The sequence below is a fragment of the Ochlerotatus camptorhynchus genome, unplaced genomic scaffold (assembly GCF_037179485.1).
Source record: "Ochlerotatus camptorhynchus isolate MF236.1 unplaced genomic scaffold, CSIRO-AGI_Acam_v1.1 ptg000577l, whole genome shotgun sequence".
Lineage (NCBI taxonomy): Eukaryota > Metazoa > Arthropoda > Insecta > Diptera > Culicidae > Ochlerotatus > Ochlerotatus camptorhynchus.
Genome location: NW_027041058.1, coordinates 4,387,192 through 4,404,536, shown reverse-complemented (window position 1 = coordinate 4,404,536; position 17,345 = coordinate 4,387,192). Strand labels below are relative to the sequence as shown.

The 17,345-nt window shown below is 39.2% G+C and overlaps 1 protein-coding gene across 1 annotated transcript in view; it reads left to right on the top strand.

The window, feature by feature from the left end:
• The window catches only part of LOC135713746 (novel acetylcholine receptor chaperone), a 50,185-nt gene extending 36,396 nt beyond the window's left edge, over positions 1-13,789 (top strand). The window contains exons 2-4 of the mRNA XM_065236977.1: positions 3,865-4,003; positions 12,414-12,565; positions 12,637-13,789. Of these exons, the coding sequence (XP_065093049.1) occupies positions 3,865-4,003; positions 12,414-12,565; positions 12,637-12,702 (357 nt within the window). The 3' untranslated portion in view covers positions 12,703-13,789. The remainder of the gene's footprint in view (positions 1-3,864; positions 4,004-12,413; positions 12,566-12,636) is intronic.
• Positions 13,790-17,345: the final 3,556 nt, after the last annotated feature.

Genomic DNA, 17,345 nt, shown 5'->3' with positions numbered 1-17,345 from the left:
AAATTTTGACATTTTCGCTCCACAGTGCTCCTACGGTTCAAAATCGGGTTCTGACTAGCCTCCCAAAATTTGAACTCATTCGATAAGAAACTGACTTGGCACAAACCATTTGAAGTTTATATAGAAATTAGTATGGGAAAACCAATTGTTTTGTTCATATCCATCTAATAATTTACCATATCGCTCTGCTTGTCTGCTTTGTCCAAAACCACTTTTCAATATAATGTAAGCATCAAAAGTTATCAATAATTCAAGCCACTAATGTCTTATGATTATGCTCAATCAATTGTTCAGCAGGCAACATTGGTGTTTCTGGCACTTAGAATACAGCACAAAAATCATGGCTACTATGTCACACTACAAGATACAGTGTTGCTCACAAAACAGCTGCTTGATCATACCAAAAGATTATCAATCTCTTCATCACTGATTACACTGGTTACACTGATCACTACAATTAATAACTATTTTATTCGACGTTTGGCTCAACAACTATATTCTGCAAAGTTGTAGCTGAGAAAATTTTCCATAAGTATAGCTTTTGAATTTTTGAACAGTGCAATATGGAAAAAAGTAAGAAGAAAAAGAACAAAAAGTTTGGATTTCCCATAGTAATTTCCATATAAATTTAAAATGGTTTGTGCCAAGTCAGTTTCTTATCAAAGGAGTTCAAATATTGGGAGACTTATCATGACCCGATTTGGAACCGTTTGAGCACTGTGGAGCGAAAATGTCAAAATTTGCATCAGTCTAATGCTGTACCTCTCATCTCACAGCTAGAAAATAGTGTAAAACATGTCTGGTACCTCTTTATACGCAATTAGATTTACAGCTGAAGTCCATTCTTTTCGAGATTCTTTTTACATATTCTGCACCTAAGAGAAGAGGTTACAAAACGTGGGCGAAAATGAACCACTTTTCTGTCAAACGTGAACCAGCTCCTGATTGGCCGATTTCATGAGCGTAAGATAGAGATAGAGATAGAGATAGAAATAAAAGAGTATGAAGCCAATTGTCACCTCTTCCTCTTAGTTCTGCGCAAAAGATACTTTCTGTCACGCCCCACTCATAAAAAAAACTTCCGGACTTCAGAAGATAAAGCGGTTTTCATTAAGTTCATTTAGAAGGAGTTTGTGCAGTATACATTTATGAATAACTGGGATGAATTAATTTTCCATTATGTCAATGGAAAGGCAGTTAAGTCACGGGAGGCAACATGAAATACGTGCGAGTGATTTACCGCATGAAGTTCCGGATCGTGAAATAGAGTTGGGTGTTGCGGAAATATGGAAAAGCTAAGCGTGTTATCCGGATAAGATATTCCCTGTGGAGATGAGCCTTGACATGCACACTGGTTTACGTGTTATGGTCACACAGAATTTAGATTACCGAAATCGGTAAAATTTTACTGAGTTTTTAAATAGCCGAGTTTTCAGTAATCTCAGTAGTTTTTTTTTCTTTATCTGAAAACTCAGTAATTAGAAAAATCCCTGAAATGTCACAAATTACCGTTTTAGTCAGTAAAAGAATTGCTGACTTTTTCTGTAATAAATTTGTTTACATTTTTTGCTGAGTTTTTCAGTTCTTTTATTTCAGTATTTTTATGAATAATAAATAAATAAATTTGATTTTTGACGATTTTTATTACGGGATTGAGATTAACTTGTTAAGAGGCGGAATAGCAATGATCCTGTTTAAACTAATCCTGAGCATAGTTCAGCTTGAACTTGAGGGGCCTCTCTTACCTCAGTCGGTAAAGGCGCAGCTACAAAGCAAGACCATGCTGGAGGTGGCTGGGTTCAATTCCCGGTCCGGTCTAGGAATTTTTCGGGTTGGAAAATTTCTCGACTTCCCTGGGCATAGGAAGTATGATTGGACTTGCTACACAATTATACCAATGCAAAAATGGTACAGGCATCGAAAGCTCTCAATTAATAACTGTGGAAGTGCATCTAGAACACTAAGTTGAGAGCACGCTATAAGCTAATATGCGATTTGCAATAAGCTTGAAATGCTAAAAAGAAGAAGAAGAAGAAAAAGAAGAAGTCCAGCTTGAGCGCTTAACGCTTCCTCGTGGTTCGGTCGGCTGGTTGCTTTCTTGGAGTACCAGATTGCATATATAAGTCTGGAGCTTATAGACAATTGAAAATGTTTGCTTCAAGTCAGTGGAACATCTGGAAGTCGATACAGGAGGGCAGAAACTGCCCACAACGTTTGAAAAAAATCCCTGAACTTGATCCTTGAAACATAAAACCACATCGTAACAGAACCATAATCCCACATACCTCCTGTCACTTATTCCAAAAATTCCTCCCAAACTCCATTACGTAATAGCTCATCGGCTCCACTCGCAAACCCATTTGCTGTCTGATGTAGGCAGGCGTCGGTCGTCGTGACGTCGTTCAAACGACGTAGCGTATATAGGCCGACGGAACCGACCCGGAGTAGGTATATAAACTATAGTACACAAACGTCGGTCTCTTCAAGCGTCTTCTGTCGGCATGCAAGAGAACGAACCGCATTGTATATTTATAAACATCCATTCGCAAATCGTTTTTACATTACAGTAATCCCTTCATTTAGGCGGTGACTACCCACCACTACTTCTCGGCTATGCTTCAACCAATTGAGCTGATTTTCTGTAGATAACTAGTTTATGGTTGACACTAGTCACGTAATTGGTGGACGGATAGCAGGTGGACGCTACCACCCACCGCATATATGGAGGGATTACTGAACGTTTGTTGTACGGGAATGTATTGAGCACAGTATAGTATTTAAGTACGGAACGTACCAATCTACTACGATATCTCGTATCAGCAGTAAAGTGATCAGTGATCGGTCCGTTTGACAGCATGATGTGCATGGTTGCTATGATCCTCTCGGTGACTGCAGATGAACTTGAAGAATTTTTTTCCACTTCGGTCTATAAATAGGACATTCTTCTCCTCTCATTTCTCGTAGATCCCATTCAACTAAACCTGAATCGACGAAAGATTTGGATTGGTGATGTGGCAGGTTCAAGGTACCCACTCTTGCTCTCCACTCTCATAGATCACTCGATCGTTTTTTTTTTTCGTTCTTCTTTTGCCTCACTTCGCGATTCATTCCGCTCAACGTAAACAAAGTTCGACTTGATATGATCGACTGTGCTTTATGCGATTCTAATGTACCCCACCCACGTTATACATAGCTGACGATGGTTTAGCCGTTGTTCGGAGAATTTCCGGAATCTCTCGAGACGTGTGATTTTTTTTTGGAAGTCAATAAAAAATTGGTCTTCAAGTGGATTATGAAAATAAACATTCCGGGGGAAAGCGCGCGTGTTTTCGAAACAAAACACGTGAACTCATGAGTACGTTATGCCTACAACTGGTGTTGATGCGGTACACGCACAGCTGTTGTAGTGTTGGCAATCGGCGTCCTTGCTGACCCTGGGCAACCTACGAAAGCGAATGAAAACGTGTCGCTGTCAATGCGATCATTTCAAACTGTTGACAAGCCGTGGTTGAGCTGTGATCTGATGGTGCAGGTTGTTAAAAATAAACTACCCGCTTTCCCTGGATTCTTTATTTTATTCTCGACGACACAACCGAAATACCGACCAGGGGTTTGTCTGATGGAGCCGCACGATCACAGACGTAAAGCACTGTATGGAATCATCGAATCGTGCAGAGAACAGAGCACGCAATCAAACCGCCTTCTATTTTTGCACATTTCCAGCTCAATTTGGAAGAGATATTAGCTGCAAATGGGATTGATTCGCTAGATATAAAAGCCAGATACGTGTTTTCCGAAATCCATCACACTGATTCGACTAAATAATGACTGTGTTTTTCTCTCACTCTATTTCACCTATTTCAGCGAAAGAATTACGTCAAATATGCCAAAGTGTTTCCGTTCTCATCGATGTTCGATTTTAAGCTGCCCTCCAAGTGGTACCGCCGATCGGTCGGCGGGCTGGAGGTACTCTGTGGCCTAGCGATGGTGCTCATTCCGAATCGTAAGTATACTTTGTCCGTTATATTGTGTAGGAACCGCTAAGCATTATGCCTTGCTCTAAATTCGCATATCAAATTGAATGCTTAGAAAACTCCGTACATGGTTATACACTGCTGATATAATGCTTAACATGCGAAATAGTTGATCACCGGCGCAGCTAGTGGCTAGTAATCATAAATAAACAATCACAAAAATCGTTAAAGCTTCAGGGCTGCCGAACTCATGGGATACTTGATTGGCACGCTTCGGCACAGCGTTTGGCATTGCAAAAGAAAGCCAAAACTGGTCATGCGACACCTAATGACTAGCCTAATGATGATGTACTGAAAAATGTCAGACAATTTGACAGATATCAAAACGTCATTACCATTTTCACCCACTCGCCATCTGTGAGTTAATCGTCACTTTGGTTCTTCAATACGGTTCTCACATTTTACTTTGCTGTCAACGAAGACGGACACATTCCAATCTTTCGTTTTGCCGAGAATACGTAAAATAACTGTCAGAATGGTTGGTTGGTTGGGTCTGTATTAAGGAGATTTTCAGCCAGACGCTGGTTCATCCCCGGGAACCCCTGAAGGGGTTTCCCCAAATTACAGAATTGAAAATTGAAAGAAGTGTCCGGAGGGGGCACTTCTGAAAGATGGGGAGGCTCCAGAGGAGAATCCCTTTAGAATGGAATACTTATGTGATACAGAGTGATATCTAAGGTACGGTTGTTCTATTTTGATGCTGACTCATTTCAGTGCCAACATTTCAAAGGGGCGTAATTGCATTTGTAAACAATGGCTTTAGCCGTGGATTTCTCGCAAATAAAAGCTCACTCATGAAAATTAATTACACCAACAGGTAGAGGAATGTTTCTTCTACCAGATAGCATTGTTAATTTAGAGGAGTGAGCTTTTATTTGCGAGAAATCGATGGCTAAAGCCATTGTTTACAAAAGCAATTACGCCCCTTTGAAATGTTGACACTGATTTTACGCCGGCAGACTGTCAGAATGTAATCGACCAATCTGTTACACGTCAAATGAGAACGATCCAAATTTGAGTTTTGTTAACTCATACATCAAGACCAACAATTGAAATGGCCTCAACTCTATTTTGTAAACAAACCTTGTAAGGCCATTTTCTCGCAAACCGAAAACTACATTCGCAAACCTAAACCACAATCGGGTAGAGAATAATTTCCCCTACCTGTTCATTCTGTTGGTTTCCCTTGGCGGACTTCGGTTCGCGAGAACCATTTTCTTACAAGCTTTGTTTATAAAATTGAGTTGAGGCCTAGGGGTAAGACAGCTTTGGATAACGAGTAAAATTGGAGTAAATTTTGAGTAACTCTGAGTAACTCGATTTGCTCAATATTCAATGTCAAGGTGACATAGCAACCTGTTTGTTTTGTGTGCATTCCACAATTGTCAAGCAAATATGTTTGACGAGGAAAATCTTATCATTGGATGGTGATTATAATAGTAGGATTTTCTAATTAACATGGAGTAGTGACACAATTTATCATAGTGATGATACAAACGGTTATTGAACACGGTTATTGAACACGGTTATTTAGCACTCCATTGCTAACATTTTGGCAGATTGCATAGACACGAAAAAGATTATAGATGGTGAAGTGATTAAAGTCACGTCGTGGTGACGCGTTTCTCCATTTGATTTACACAGAGAGTCACATCACCACGACATGACTTTTCTTACTTCACTAGTGACAAAAGTCGCTTTAACTCTCGGAATAACCCACAAAGACTACTTTTTGATTCAAAGACTGTATTGTCTGTACGACTGAAAAATGATCGAAGATTTTACTGTCTCTTCTTTCGCAAATACACCGTACCATCACAATTCAGTCGCGATTTCTGAGGGTAATGTCAAGGAAATTTATTTAAAATAAAATAATAGTTTATACCGGGATTAATATATTTGTTCACTTCGAATTGCAGCTCACTCACGATTTCGGATTAGTGGTGTAGCAATAAGAAAGATGTTGAAATTTATAATTGAAAGAACACACCGTTTGCCGAAAACTTAAGGCGACCCGTCATAAAGCACACCAAATACGAACTCGTTTTTCGTACCAGGCTTTCTCCGGATCATTTTGGAAATACCTATTCCTGATTTTTCAACTTTGTTGTCCTACCATTGTTCTGAGACTACGCTTATAAGAGTAATTCATGCTGAAAAGAAATACACATTGATTATTGAGTATTTGTTGCAAGAATACCAAACTAGAATAAATGATTACTCTGACAGCTTATGCTCGTTTATACTGATTTAATTTTAATTTTTTTACGAATGCGAGACTACTATGATTACTTTTGAGTAATTATGAGTTACTCAAATTTACTCGCTGTGAAAATATTAACTCTGAGTGCAGCCGTCTTGCCCCTAGGTTGAGGCCTTTTCAATTGTTTGTCTTGAAATCACATAAAGTGCATGTGCAACTTACCTTGTGAAGAGCTGGTCCGAAAGTGAGTGGAGAGTTGCCCGTGTGTGTTTATGAAGCGTTGGCATAGATACCTCTGTTTACCAGCATTGAACTGCTGCGCTTACAACGGAGGGCTGCACACATGGCTTGCTGACTCTTTAAGCGTAAAGTTAAGACCTGCTTACACTAGCGCTAATATATGCCACACATGTCCCTCTCTCCTCATAAAAAAAGAATTTTACCCGGTTTTCCTTTTCAGCCGTGAATGCACCATTGCTCTGACATCATTATCATCATCATGAAGATCAATGGGAGCACTGTTAGGGAGCTTAGGAGTCTCGTTCAAAAATCGAAATGGATGATTTTTCAATTAATCTCATAGTTGTTCAGAGAAAAACTGACCCGATTGGATTCTGGGACTTCTGGGGCGCAATGTGGGATGTTTGCCGTATAACAAAATGTTGGTAGACTGTGTACTAGTGAACTGAAGCCGTTGTGTCACGAAAATGAAAAGTGGACGCAGGCCTTGTTTTCTCTGCTGAGATCCCTCTAGTTGGAGCAGCTAGAGTGTGTTTCGTGGTTGATGGGGGTTTACGCTGCTGTGAGGAACGAAAGGCAAGAGTGCTGGTTTTATAGTGGCAGCATATCTATGGAGCTCTTAGAAATCTTCGTGATTAACGTGATATCATGGATTTCTTGGTAACATACCGGGTGATATCATTCCTTTATTTTTTCTTAACTTTCATTCCATTATTATATTAAACATTAAATGTTGTGGACAGGACGGACCACCAGGGCACCCGATTGACGCGAAATGGATGGGGAGAGTCGAAATGCCAACTCCCTGTCGTTTACATTTCGTGAAAAGAAGGTGGGCTCTTCTCCCCCAGTCATTGGGACATCCTCCTGTTGGATGGCCTGTGTTTTGACCGGTTGTATGATCCTGTTGTTGAAAGGAGATTCTCATTTATTCCGTGGATGCAAGTGGGCGATGTTGCGCACGGATTCACCCAAACCGTTTTTGGCCCTTCATACAATGGCAGGTTGAATACAATTAGAAGCTTCGGCATTCTTCAGCTGCTAGATGGACGAAGGCAGTGCAAAGCGGCTGCTTTTCAACTTCGTCAGCTGACCAGCTTCACGGCGGATCTTCTGCGAGGACACCGGTGTGGAGAACATTGAGTTGGCCAGATGGTCGTTCACCAGCATTTTGTCGTTGGATAGCGAACGGACCTTCAAGGCACCCTTGATGGGGAAGGTTGCCTTCCGTTTTTTTTTTTTTTTGAGTGCTACTGTCCATGACGTCGATTTCCTGTGTCAAACGGTCCTGGTTAGTGCATCCGTACTGATATGCATTAGATAATGCTGGTAAAATGTAAAGTATGCGTTATTTTTTTGTTTTGTAATAGGGATCGTGGCGTCATTTTCAAGCAATTGAGGCCAATTGATTTTTTTTTGCAAAAGCGTCGCTTTGAAACGATTAAGGCTTTTTTTATTTTATGGCATCGTTTTGAAGCGATTGAGGCAGATTTAGCAGTTTATTTATTTTAGTTTTTTTCGCGGTGGCATCGTTTTGAAACGATTTGAGCAGATTTTGTGTTTTCTGTAAGCGTCGTTTTGAAACGATTAAGGCAGATTTGGCGTCGTTTATAAACGAATCAACCGGATCTAGCAGTTTCCATTATTTTTTTTTGCGGTGCGTGAAGGCTACGGTTATTCTAAACCGATTGATATTAGCGTGGCCTCTTTATGATAGAAAACCAAATGAGCTTATGGAAGATTCCATATGGCTTAGTTAAATCTGGCAGGATCGCCAATGTGCAACTTACCTTGTGAAGAGCTGGTCCGAAAGTGAGTGGAGAGTTGCCCGTGTGTGTTTATGAAGCGTTGCCATAGATACCTCTGTTTACCAGCATTGAACTGCTGCGCTTACAACGGAGGGCTGCACACATGGCTTGCTGACTCGTTAAGCGTCAAGTTAAGACCTGCTTACACTAGCGCTAATATATGCCACACAGTGCAGTAACTCTGCGATGAGTAAATTTGCATAATATTTCTCCAGGCTTTTCAAGGAAAAACTTCCCGAATATGAGAAAAGTAAAGATTGAATTCAGGGTTACTTCCACTCACTTACTATATTTTTTTTTTAATTGAATTAAAATCATGAGATGGTATAGTGATAATTATTACAAGTACTAAGGGTTACACAAAGAGGACGTGAAGTATGTCTTTGACACATAAAATCTGTCAATATTGCTTTCAGTGCGTCACAATCAACTCGTAAGTGTTCACTCCGAGTGAACGCTCACGAATCATAAGATCGCTTATTGTGACGCTAAGAAAGCGAAATTGACAGGTTTTATGAGTCAAACACATGCTTTACACCCTTTTCTACAAGTACAATATATCCACAGACAAACAGACATAACACATTGAATATTTCTCACTGTAAAATATCGTCGCTAAAACATAATCGCCATCTGTTGAGTACACTGTGGTGGGTAGTACGTTGAACAGATGGCGGTAGTGTGTAAACGTCAAACGCAAGGGAATTGACTATGCGCGCCACAGGTGGTGGTACTACCAACTACGATACTTTTAAATTGGCCGTTAAATGCTTGTTCGATGAACAACTTGCGAGTGTTATGTCTGTTTGTCTGTGATATATCATTACATCATCTCAAGAGCAAATTTTCATTACGTCGAACGTAACAAAGGTAAACAAAGTCGAGCTATCAGTGTCAATCGATTCTCCTGCTATTACACTATATGCTGTCCGAATATAGGATCAAATCCCATTTTTAAATTTATTTACCAGTCAAATTGCTTTTTGACGTAATCACCTTCCGATCAAAATAGTTTTCGATGTTACTTAAGTCACCCAATTTCTATGGAGATGCCGTTTGACTTAAGTAACAGCGCTGAGAAACCCGTGAAAAGTGTACGTTCGTCGTTTCGCTTTCTCATTATTAAAGTGAATAAATCGAACTGTTTGTTGCTAAGATGATTTCGGTGGTCCTAAAATGATGAATGGGCTGCACGTTAGGAGACGTAATTGATAATTCTCCCGAATATCCTGGTAAATACACTTTGACTTAAGTAACAATAGGGGCCACCAAACGACGTATAATAACTTTTGACTAAAAAACCAGTATTTTTTAGCATGAAAGCTAGCGATTTGCATTTGTATGATTAACATCCTGCTAAATATGTTAAACATTGCTATCACTATGAGATTATATGTGTTTACTTGGAAATAGGAATAACTTTTCGGTCATCGAAACAAAACTTTATTTTTCTCGGATTGGTGCGAATGTTACTTACGACATAATGAAAATTTGCTCTTGATCTAATGATTGCATAATTCCGAAAAAAATATGTTTTTATAGCAAGTGAGTGGAAGCAACCCTGATTGAATTCACTCAGTCTATTGGTACTACTCTAGACTGAGTAAAATTTTCGTCAATTTCCTCATTTTCCGGCAGACTCTAGTAATCATAAATCAAATTTACTCATCGCTGAGTTCCTGCACTTTTGCAGATTATGAGTGAACTAAATTCAAATTTGGGTCTTTCTCATTCGCCATGTAGGTGCGCATGGAAAGTGAAAGGGGTAGCCAAGCTGAAAAGAAGGTTGAAATTGAAGAATCAAAGTGACGATTGACTCACAGATGGCGAGTGGGTGAAAATGGTAATGACGTTTTAATATCTGTCAAATTGCATGATTTTTTTTAGTACATCATCATTGTGATTGCGAATCTTAAAACTAGGTGTCGCATGACCAATGTTGGCTTTGGTTTGATTCACCAATAGAGGACGTGTGGTCAGCAGTAGTGCGTTGCAGTTCAGAAAAATCCCGTTTTTTTTTTCGAGAGTACGATAAGTACTGACTAGAATTTATGGCTAGATCCTACTTCTTTTATTTCTCTTTAAAAAATCTTTCACACAAAACAAACTACCGAGCTTGAGCTTGAGCTTGATTGACCACCCACGGTTGCTACTCTGTTATCAGATCAGCTGTAATTACACAGAGAACCAATAGACGATGCTTGGGACTAGCAATCATCCTCAATGTGTAAAAACTGGTGATCTTAAATTAGGCAATACAAGCGCCGGCCGCGCCCGAACACAAGTCAAGAAAGGAATGGGAAGGATTGTGTTGACATGACACTCGCTTTAATGGAAGCCGAGAACACCTCTGCAGTTCCACGAGGAATCACTGGGATGTTGGATAAGAGGGTTGGGTTTGCAGCAGGGTTCGTTTTGGTAAACGATAAGCTGAATTGATGTCCTAACGATCATATAACGCGAAGTAGCTTGGGACTAAACCCACGGTCTTCTGCTCAGTAAGCAAAAACGTTTGCCACTAGGCAGACGAGCTCCTTTTTAATCACCGAGTTGCTGTTATTACCATGTAGTCATATTAACAAATAAAACGATTGACGAATCTTGAATGTGGATGGGCCTGAGATTAGACTCATGATGTTCTGCTCAGTAAGCAAAAACGGTTGCTCTAAGGCCACCGAGCCCCTCATATCACATAATACCGTTGCTCAAATTTGTGTATCCATTCAAACCCGGAACCAACGACAACAACGAGTTTCGCAAAATACACGATACATAAGCGATTTTACCATAAATCTCTTTGATATGTAAGGACCTGGGACCGCGTTTTTCTGCTCAGTAAGCAGGCCCCTGTAACCGACGATCTTTCAAATCCGAAAACTAAAAACTACGAAAAAGTACTTAGGCCTTGATTAAGTTCCACTTTCACGCGACGTTTAATGACAGGTTCCTATCCAGGATTACATCTGAAAAATCCAAATCTGGCCAACGCCCACCTAAACTAACGCTATTCGCATAACAATCCCATGTAGATATGAAATCCATAGGACATGGGACTGTTATGCGAATAGCGGCAGTAAACCTGTTCTAATCCACTGAAATGACTAACGAATGGAAGACTTTGACTACCCAGCCATGCAATAGTCTCATTCCGTGCCTTATGGCAACTTGATGATTCTATTGCGCTCATCTTTTGGCACCACCCAGGGGAGACTTGGTCCTGTACCCAATGCTTAACTTATCTCCATTCCACTCAGCTACTCGCAATTTCTTGTGATATAGTGGGCGGAATATTATTATATGAGACAATTCAATGTAGACGTCTTTCCAAATTTGGCAGATCGACAGGTAATCGGTGAGTTACCACGATAGGTGCTATTCAACAACTCGACAACGTCCCATCGTCAACACCTGCTATGAGAATTTCCCATTGCAGACGCCAACTAAATGACGTCATCGAGCTATCGATCAACTACCCTGGTTATCGCCTGGTACCTTATAGCACGATGCTAGGAGGCGAACCGGAAGAATCGATGAGCTACCTCTCCCCCTTTCACACAAAACAAACTACCGATAAACGATAAACAATTTTTCGAAGGCTTGGCAAAATTTGACAGTTATGGTAAATTTTGCTTTGTCGATCTCACTGCAATTGAATGGTTTACAGAGATGTTTGCCCAAGTCTTGGCTGTTGGATTCTCGGCACTTTTTTTTTTTTTTTGTTGGCTCGGCGAAACAATCTAAGTGTGTAGAGGACCAACGGTCTAATCAGCGTCTCGTAAATAATCAGCATCGGAGTGTCCTTCGGAGTTCAAAGTATAAGCACGATTTTCTGCCATAATGCGTCTTTGGATTTCTCTTCTGGTGTCATTATCGGCGGTCACCACTGAGCCCAGCTATACGAACTCATCCACCACCTCGATTTCATCACCGTCAATCCGAACTCGTGTAGTGGAAGACTAACTTTATCTTCTCTTGAGCCTCTTCCTCTCAAATAGGGTAGGAAAAAAACAAAATCTATAATATAAGAATTGTATTATTTAGTTATTAAAGTTTAGTTCACTAAACATTTATGCAAACTTAATTTCCTCTCATAAAATGTGTATAATAAATATCTCCATATATTTATAGATAAAATCAAAAACGCAGCCAACGTGACCCTGCTGACGCTGATGTTCCTAGCCGTGTACTCGCACTACATGGTGAGTGATCCCTTCGAACGCTGTGGACCAGCCCTAGTGTTTACCTTCATGCTTATCGGCCGACTAGTGATATGGTACCAGGTATGAAAACTAAACTTCAATTCCAAAATCATGACCGGATAAACTAAACAAAATATGCATTTCTATTACAGGCCAGCCGACGGGAAGCCCTGAACGCTGCAGAAAAGGCCACCAACAATGGCGTCAAGCAGGACTAAACAACGCAACGTTGGCAATCTTTGATCTCATCAATTAAGAAACGTTTAACCAAAAAATCAAGCATCAAACTTATGCACGCACTCACAGATCCTAGGTTATTTCTCTGGATGACGCAGAAAAACGTTTACGGAAAATTAAAACGAAACAAGATCGCGGTTGATGTTTCTCATATGTCTCACTCCCGTACATACACACTCGATTATCCTGTAACAAAAATGGATATCAAAAAGAAGAAAAGAAAAATAATATTGAAGAGACTAGTCGAAAAACATTACTTTTTTTTGTTCTATTTATCACGACCAGTGCAGAGCTGGAATATTCTGCCACACCTTTACGTAATCAATATGTTCCTCGTTCCTCTTTTTGCATGCTATCTAAAAATCAATCCAAAAAAAGGCAACTTATTCTCTTTCCATCGATGCCGACTTACAATCTAGAAACGACGAAAACGATACTACCCTTGTTACAATCCTTACAATCATAGGCAACGGGGAGGAACTACTTCTGTGAAGAGAATACAATGTTTGTTTATAGTTAAATGTGTTCATTTAGTCAAACGCAGCTCATCAGAAATATCTCTAGTCAGTTGTTGAATTTCTTTTGGGCCAAACTTGGCATCAAAGTTTCAAAATCTAATTCTTATCTATTTTGAAGATAAGCTTAAAAGACTTCAGCAAATGTGTTTCTGTTTGAATTGTAGTGCATCAAAAATGGAAGTTACGTAAGAGCAAAAAGAAAATCACATCGCAAGTAATCATGCAAATACATAGTGCACACAAATTGTTTCAAATAGAATGTAAGATCATAACTTAATAGAAAACAAAAATGAACAAGAAGCATTACACAATATTATGAATACTGTATTATTACTATTGAGAGCAAACAGCACATCTTCTATTTGGAAAAATGACTGTGGACATGTGTTTTTTAAGTAATGAAAAGTAAGAGGAGATAACGAAAACATTTTAATCAACTTAAGAAGAAGAAGAAAACAAACAAGAGAGCAAAAAAGACAAGTTTTAAGCCAAAGTCAGTGCACAAGATAAACGTCGTATGAAGTTTGAATGGAACAAGCACTTAAAACAAGCAAACAAAGAAATGTGAAACAAAAAAAGAACAAATGAAACAAACCACTATCACACCGCAGATTACCACGATACAGAGGTTAATGAACAGTTAAAAGTAACAATAATAAAAAAAAAAACAAACAGAACAAGACACTTATCAGAAGAGCAAAATCATACAACAATAGAAAATCCATACTATTAAAGTTTATACACACACGAAAAACCACAAAAATAAAGTAAAATCGATTTCGCATATGGATCAACGAATTTTGTTTTTTGTTTCGTGTTATATCACAATCACATTAATCCTGAAAATAAAAAAAAACTCAGTGCTTAAAGATCAGCTATTGCACTCGAATAACGATATACGGAATAAATAAACGATGCAAGCTGGGACTTTGCTCTCTTTTTGTGTGAACTGCAAACTGATCAACAACTCCTATTATTTACCGCCGTGACGTGTGAAAGAAATCTTAAACAGTAATAAACTCAAATCCATTGTATTTAAAACGCTCCAGTGAATTTACGTTGGTATGTTTTCAATAAATTTAAATCCATTTTTTTTTTGGGGATCATTTCAGATTGCAAAAATCTATCGTCATTTGATGTAAAACGGAAAGAGGAGTAAATTGACGGATACTTTTTGCAATATAAAATATAAAAACTGAGTTTGAATTTTTGGAAAACGATCCAAAGTAAATTACACCTCAATTTTACACATGCTTCCCAACCAAATTTTTTTGCTGATTAAAAGCTGAATAAACCACTTTTCAGCGGAAGAAGCATATTTTTACCTTAATGACGCCTTAATTCCTCTAATTCTGCTTTTAATATTTGTTGGGTTGGCATGCTCAGTTTTACACACAAATTGCTCATATTCTTACAACTTTTCACTAAGTAGTTTAAATTTAGATTTCTTTGTAGGAATTGATGGAGTAGGGTCGAACCAGAGACGATGTTTTATAAGAGACGCGCGGAGGGAATAAAAGTAAATCTAGTTGGACGGCCAACTAAATTATTTTGTCTGGAAGGTTTGGCAACCCGCAATTTTGTGTTTATTTAGAGTGACTTTTAATTTGAGACACTGCCGTCTGCTTCAGCGTCACGGTAAAACGAATACTTTTTTGACCGTATAGTCATTATTAGAAAAATTCAATTGAAATGCACGGCATTCTTCTATAAAAATATACCAAATAAAACAAAATTTCAGTTTCTTCTGGTTTCCCAAAGGCGGCGCCTCAGAGAAAAGTGATTACAATTAAGGTGATACTCTAAGGAAGCCTTAGCGTGAAACTTCAAAGGCACAAATGGCAGCTTTCACAAAACATACAAATTTGAAATTGCTACTCTCTGTTTGTAGAAGCACAGCAAACAAGGAGTAGCAATTTCAAATTTGTATGTTTTGTGGGAGCTGACATTTGTGCCTTTAAAGTTTCACGCTAAGGCTTCCTTAGAGTATCACCTTAAGGCGCAGTCAAAGTGTGACGGAAACCTCTCGATTATGTAGCGTAATTAATCTACCATATTAATAATTGAATTGTCGTTTAGAAGCAATTCGATTTAAAACTGATATATTATATTTCAGCTACATTTCAATTACTATTTAAATGTATAAATGGCATCGAGTAGGGGAAAACTTTTAGCTCCGGGTGCAGTTATTGTTTTTGAAGTTGTTGCGGATTTCAACGAGGGAACAGATAATGAAATTTATGATGATGTAAAAGATTATCATTGGCCTGACTTGATTAATGATTTATGATTTTCATATGAAAACTTATTTATAATTATTTAAATCACAAAAAATAAATTTCAATCTCAATACTCCCCACGCTTTTCCTCGTGAAGCGCTCGTGCTCGATTGGAACCACGTTTGACGGTTCGATTGACTTCAGTCTTCGCGCGTCTCTTATTTAACATCGTCTCTGGGTCGAACCTTGCAGTAAACACACCGACAAACCGACATGAATGACCATAGCAAAAGTAATAAAATTTCTGATCAAAGCACACTACTGACTTCTGGCTCCGTGTTCGCGGGAAATACCCAACAATCAATTTTAGCTGCAGTTTTGCTTATACAGGCAAAAATTAGCTGCATAAGGCAAATTTTGGCTGTATAAGCTAATCTGCAGCTAAAATTGTTTGTTGGGTATTTAGCTAAGCCAAGAAACCCGCATGCAAAAGCTATGAATTGGTTCGTGTCTGATCTATTCTGGACAAATTATTTTTATCTAGATCAAAAAATCCTATGGTTTTGACAGTTCGGATCACTGCACATTTAAATCGACCGTTTACGATTTTCGGGCATAAGTCAAAATTAAGTGTCATGTCGGTTTGTCGGTGGTAAACATGCGAAGAGTAGTTATATTTTAACCACAGACAAACAGAATAATTCTTTCTCCTCAATAGTCGTACACGCAATTAGAAGGAAAGGGGTGTAACTAACTTTGATCGATTCTCTTCACCGACTTTCTCTTTTGATAGCCACAGCTTTATAAACAGATTTTGCGCTATTTCTGCCACATAGTTTGATAAAGGAGGTTCTCATCTAGCATCCAGAATGGCACACAAATCAAGGAATGTGTTTGCTACTGAATTATTTACGAAAGAGAAAGTCGATGAAGTGAACGGATCTCTTTGACGTTTCTATACATTCTATCGAACTTGTATGCAACATTGTTTGAGACTTGGTTTTGCAAGGTTTTTTTCCGCGAATAGCTCGCGAGATGTCTTTAGTGAGTTTCGGGACGATGTTTTTATGTAAAAAGTAAGTCAAGTGGTAAAACAATAGAGGTAACTCTAAGACCACTGGGTCCCGAAGAAAATCATTATTATTTTTGGCTCACTCAGTACCAGAACAACGGTCCCAAGCAGTCCCAAGCTATTTCACTCACCCCTGCATGTTCTGCATGAATCCACACACCCCTGATATTATCTGTCAAACTTTCATAGCGAATCAAAACAAACATAGTGTAGTAATAGAATTTCAACTAGAATAGGGTACGTTAATCGTTTGCTTGGGACCAATAGGCTACTAAAGTGGTGAGCCAATTTAAAATCGTTAGTTTCGTATTGATTGTTGGTTTTACTGCCGTTTTTATGGAGGACGGGTGTAAAATTCGAGACACTGCAGGTACGGTTGCGATCGTTGGTGAGCGGTCTGGCTGCCTATACAGACTGAAGTTGGCGGAGTCGTCGAAGAAAGTTCAAGGTAAGGCACACAACCTTAATTGCCAGCATCAGTGGCACCGACGTTTCGGGCATAGGGACCCTGGTGTTATTGGTAGGATTCGTGACGAGAAACTGGGTATCGGTATGAATGTTACCGACTGTGGTATCAGAGAATGTTGCGAACCTTGTTTAGAAGGGAAGATGACACGAAACCCGATTTCAAAGGCAGCGGAGAGGAAGTCGACTCAAGTGTTGGATCTGATTCACACCGACCTGTGTGGGTCAATGCGGACAACGACGCCGGGTGGTAAACGATTCTTGATGACGATGATAGATGACTTTAGTCGCTTTACGGTCGTCTATTTCAAGACCAACAACTGAAATGGCCTTAACTCCATTTTGTAAAC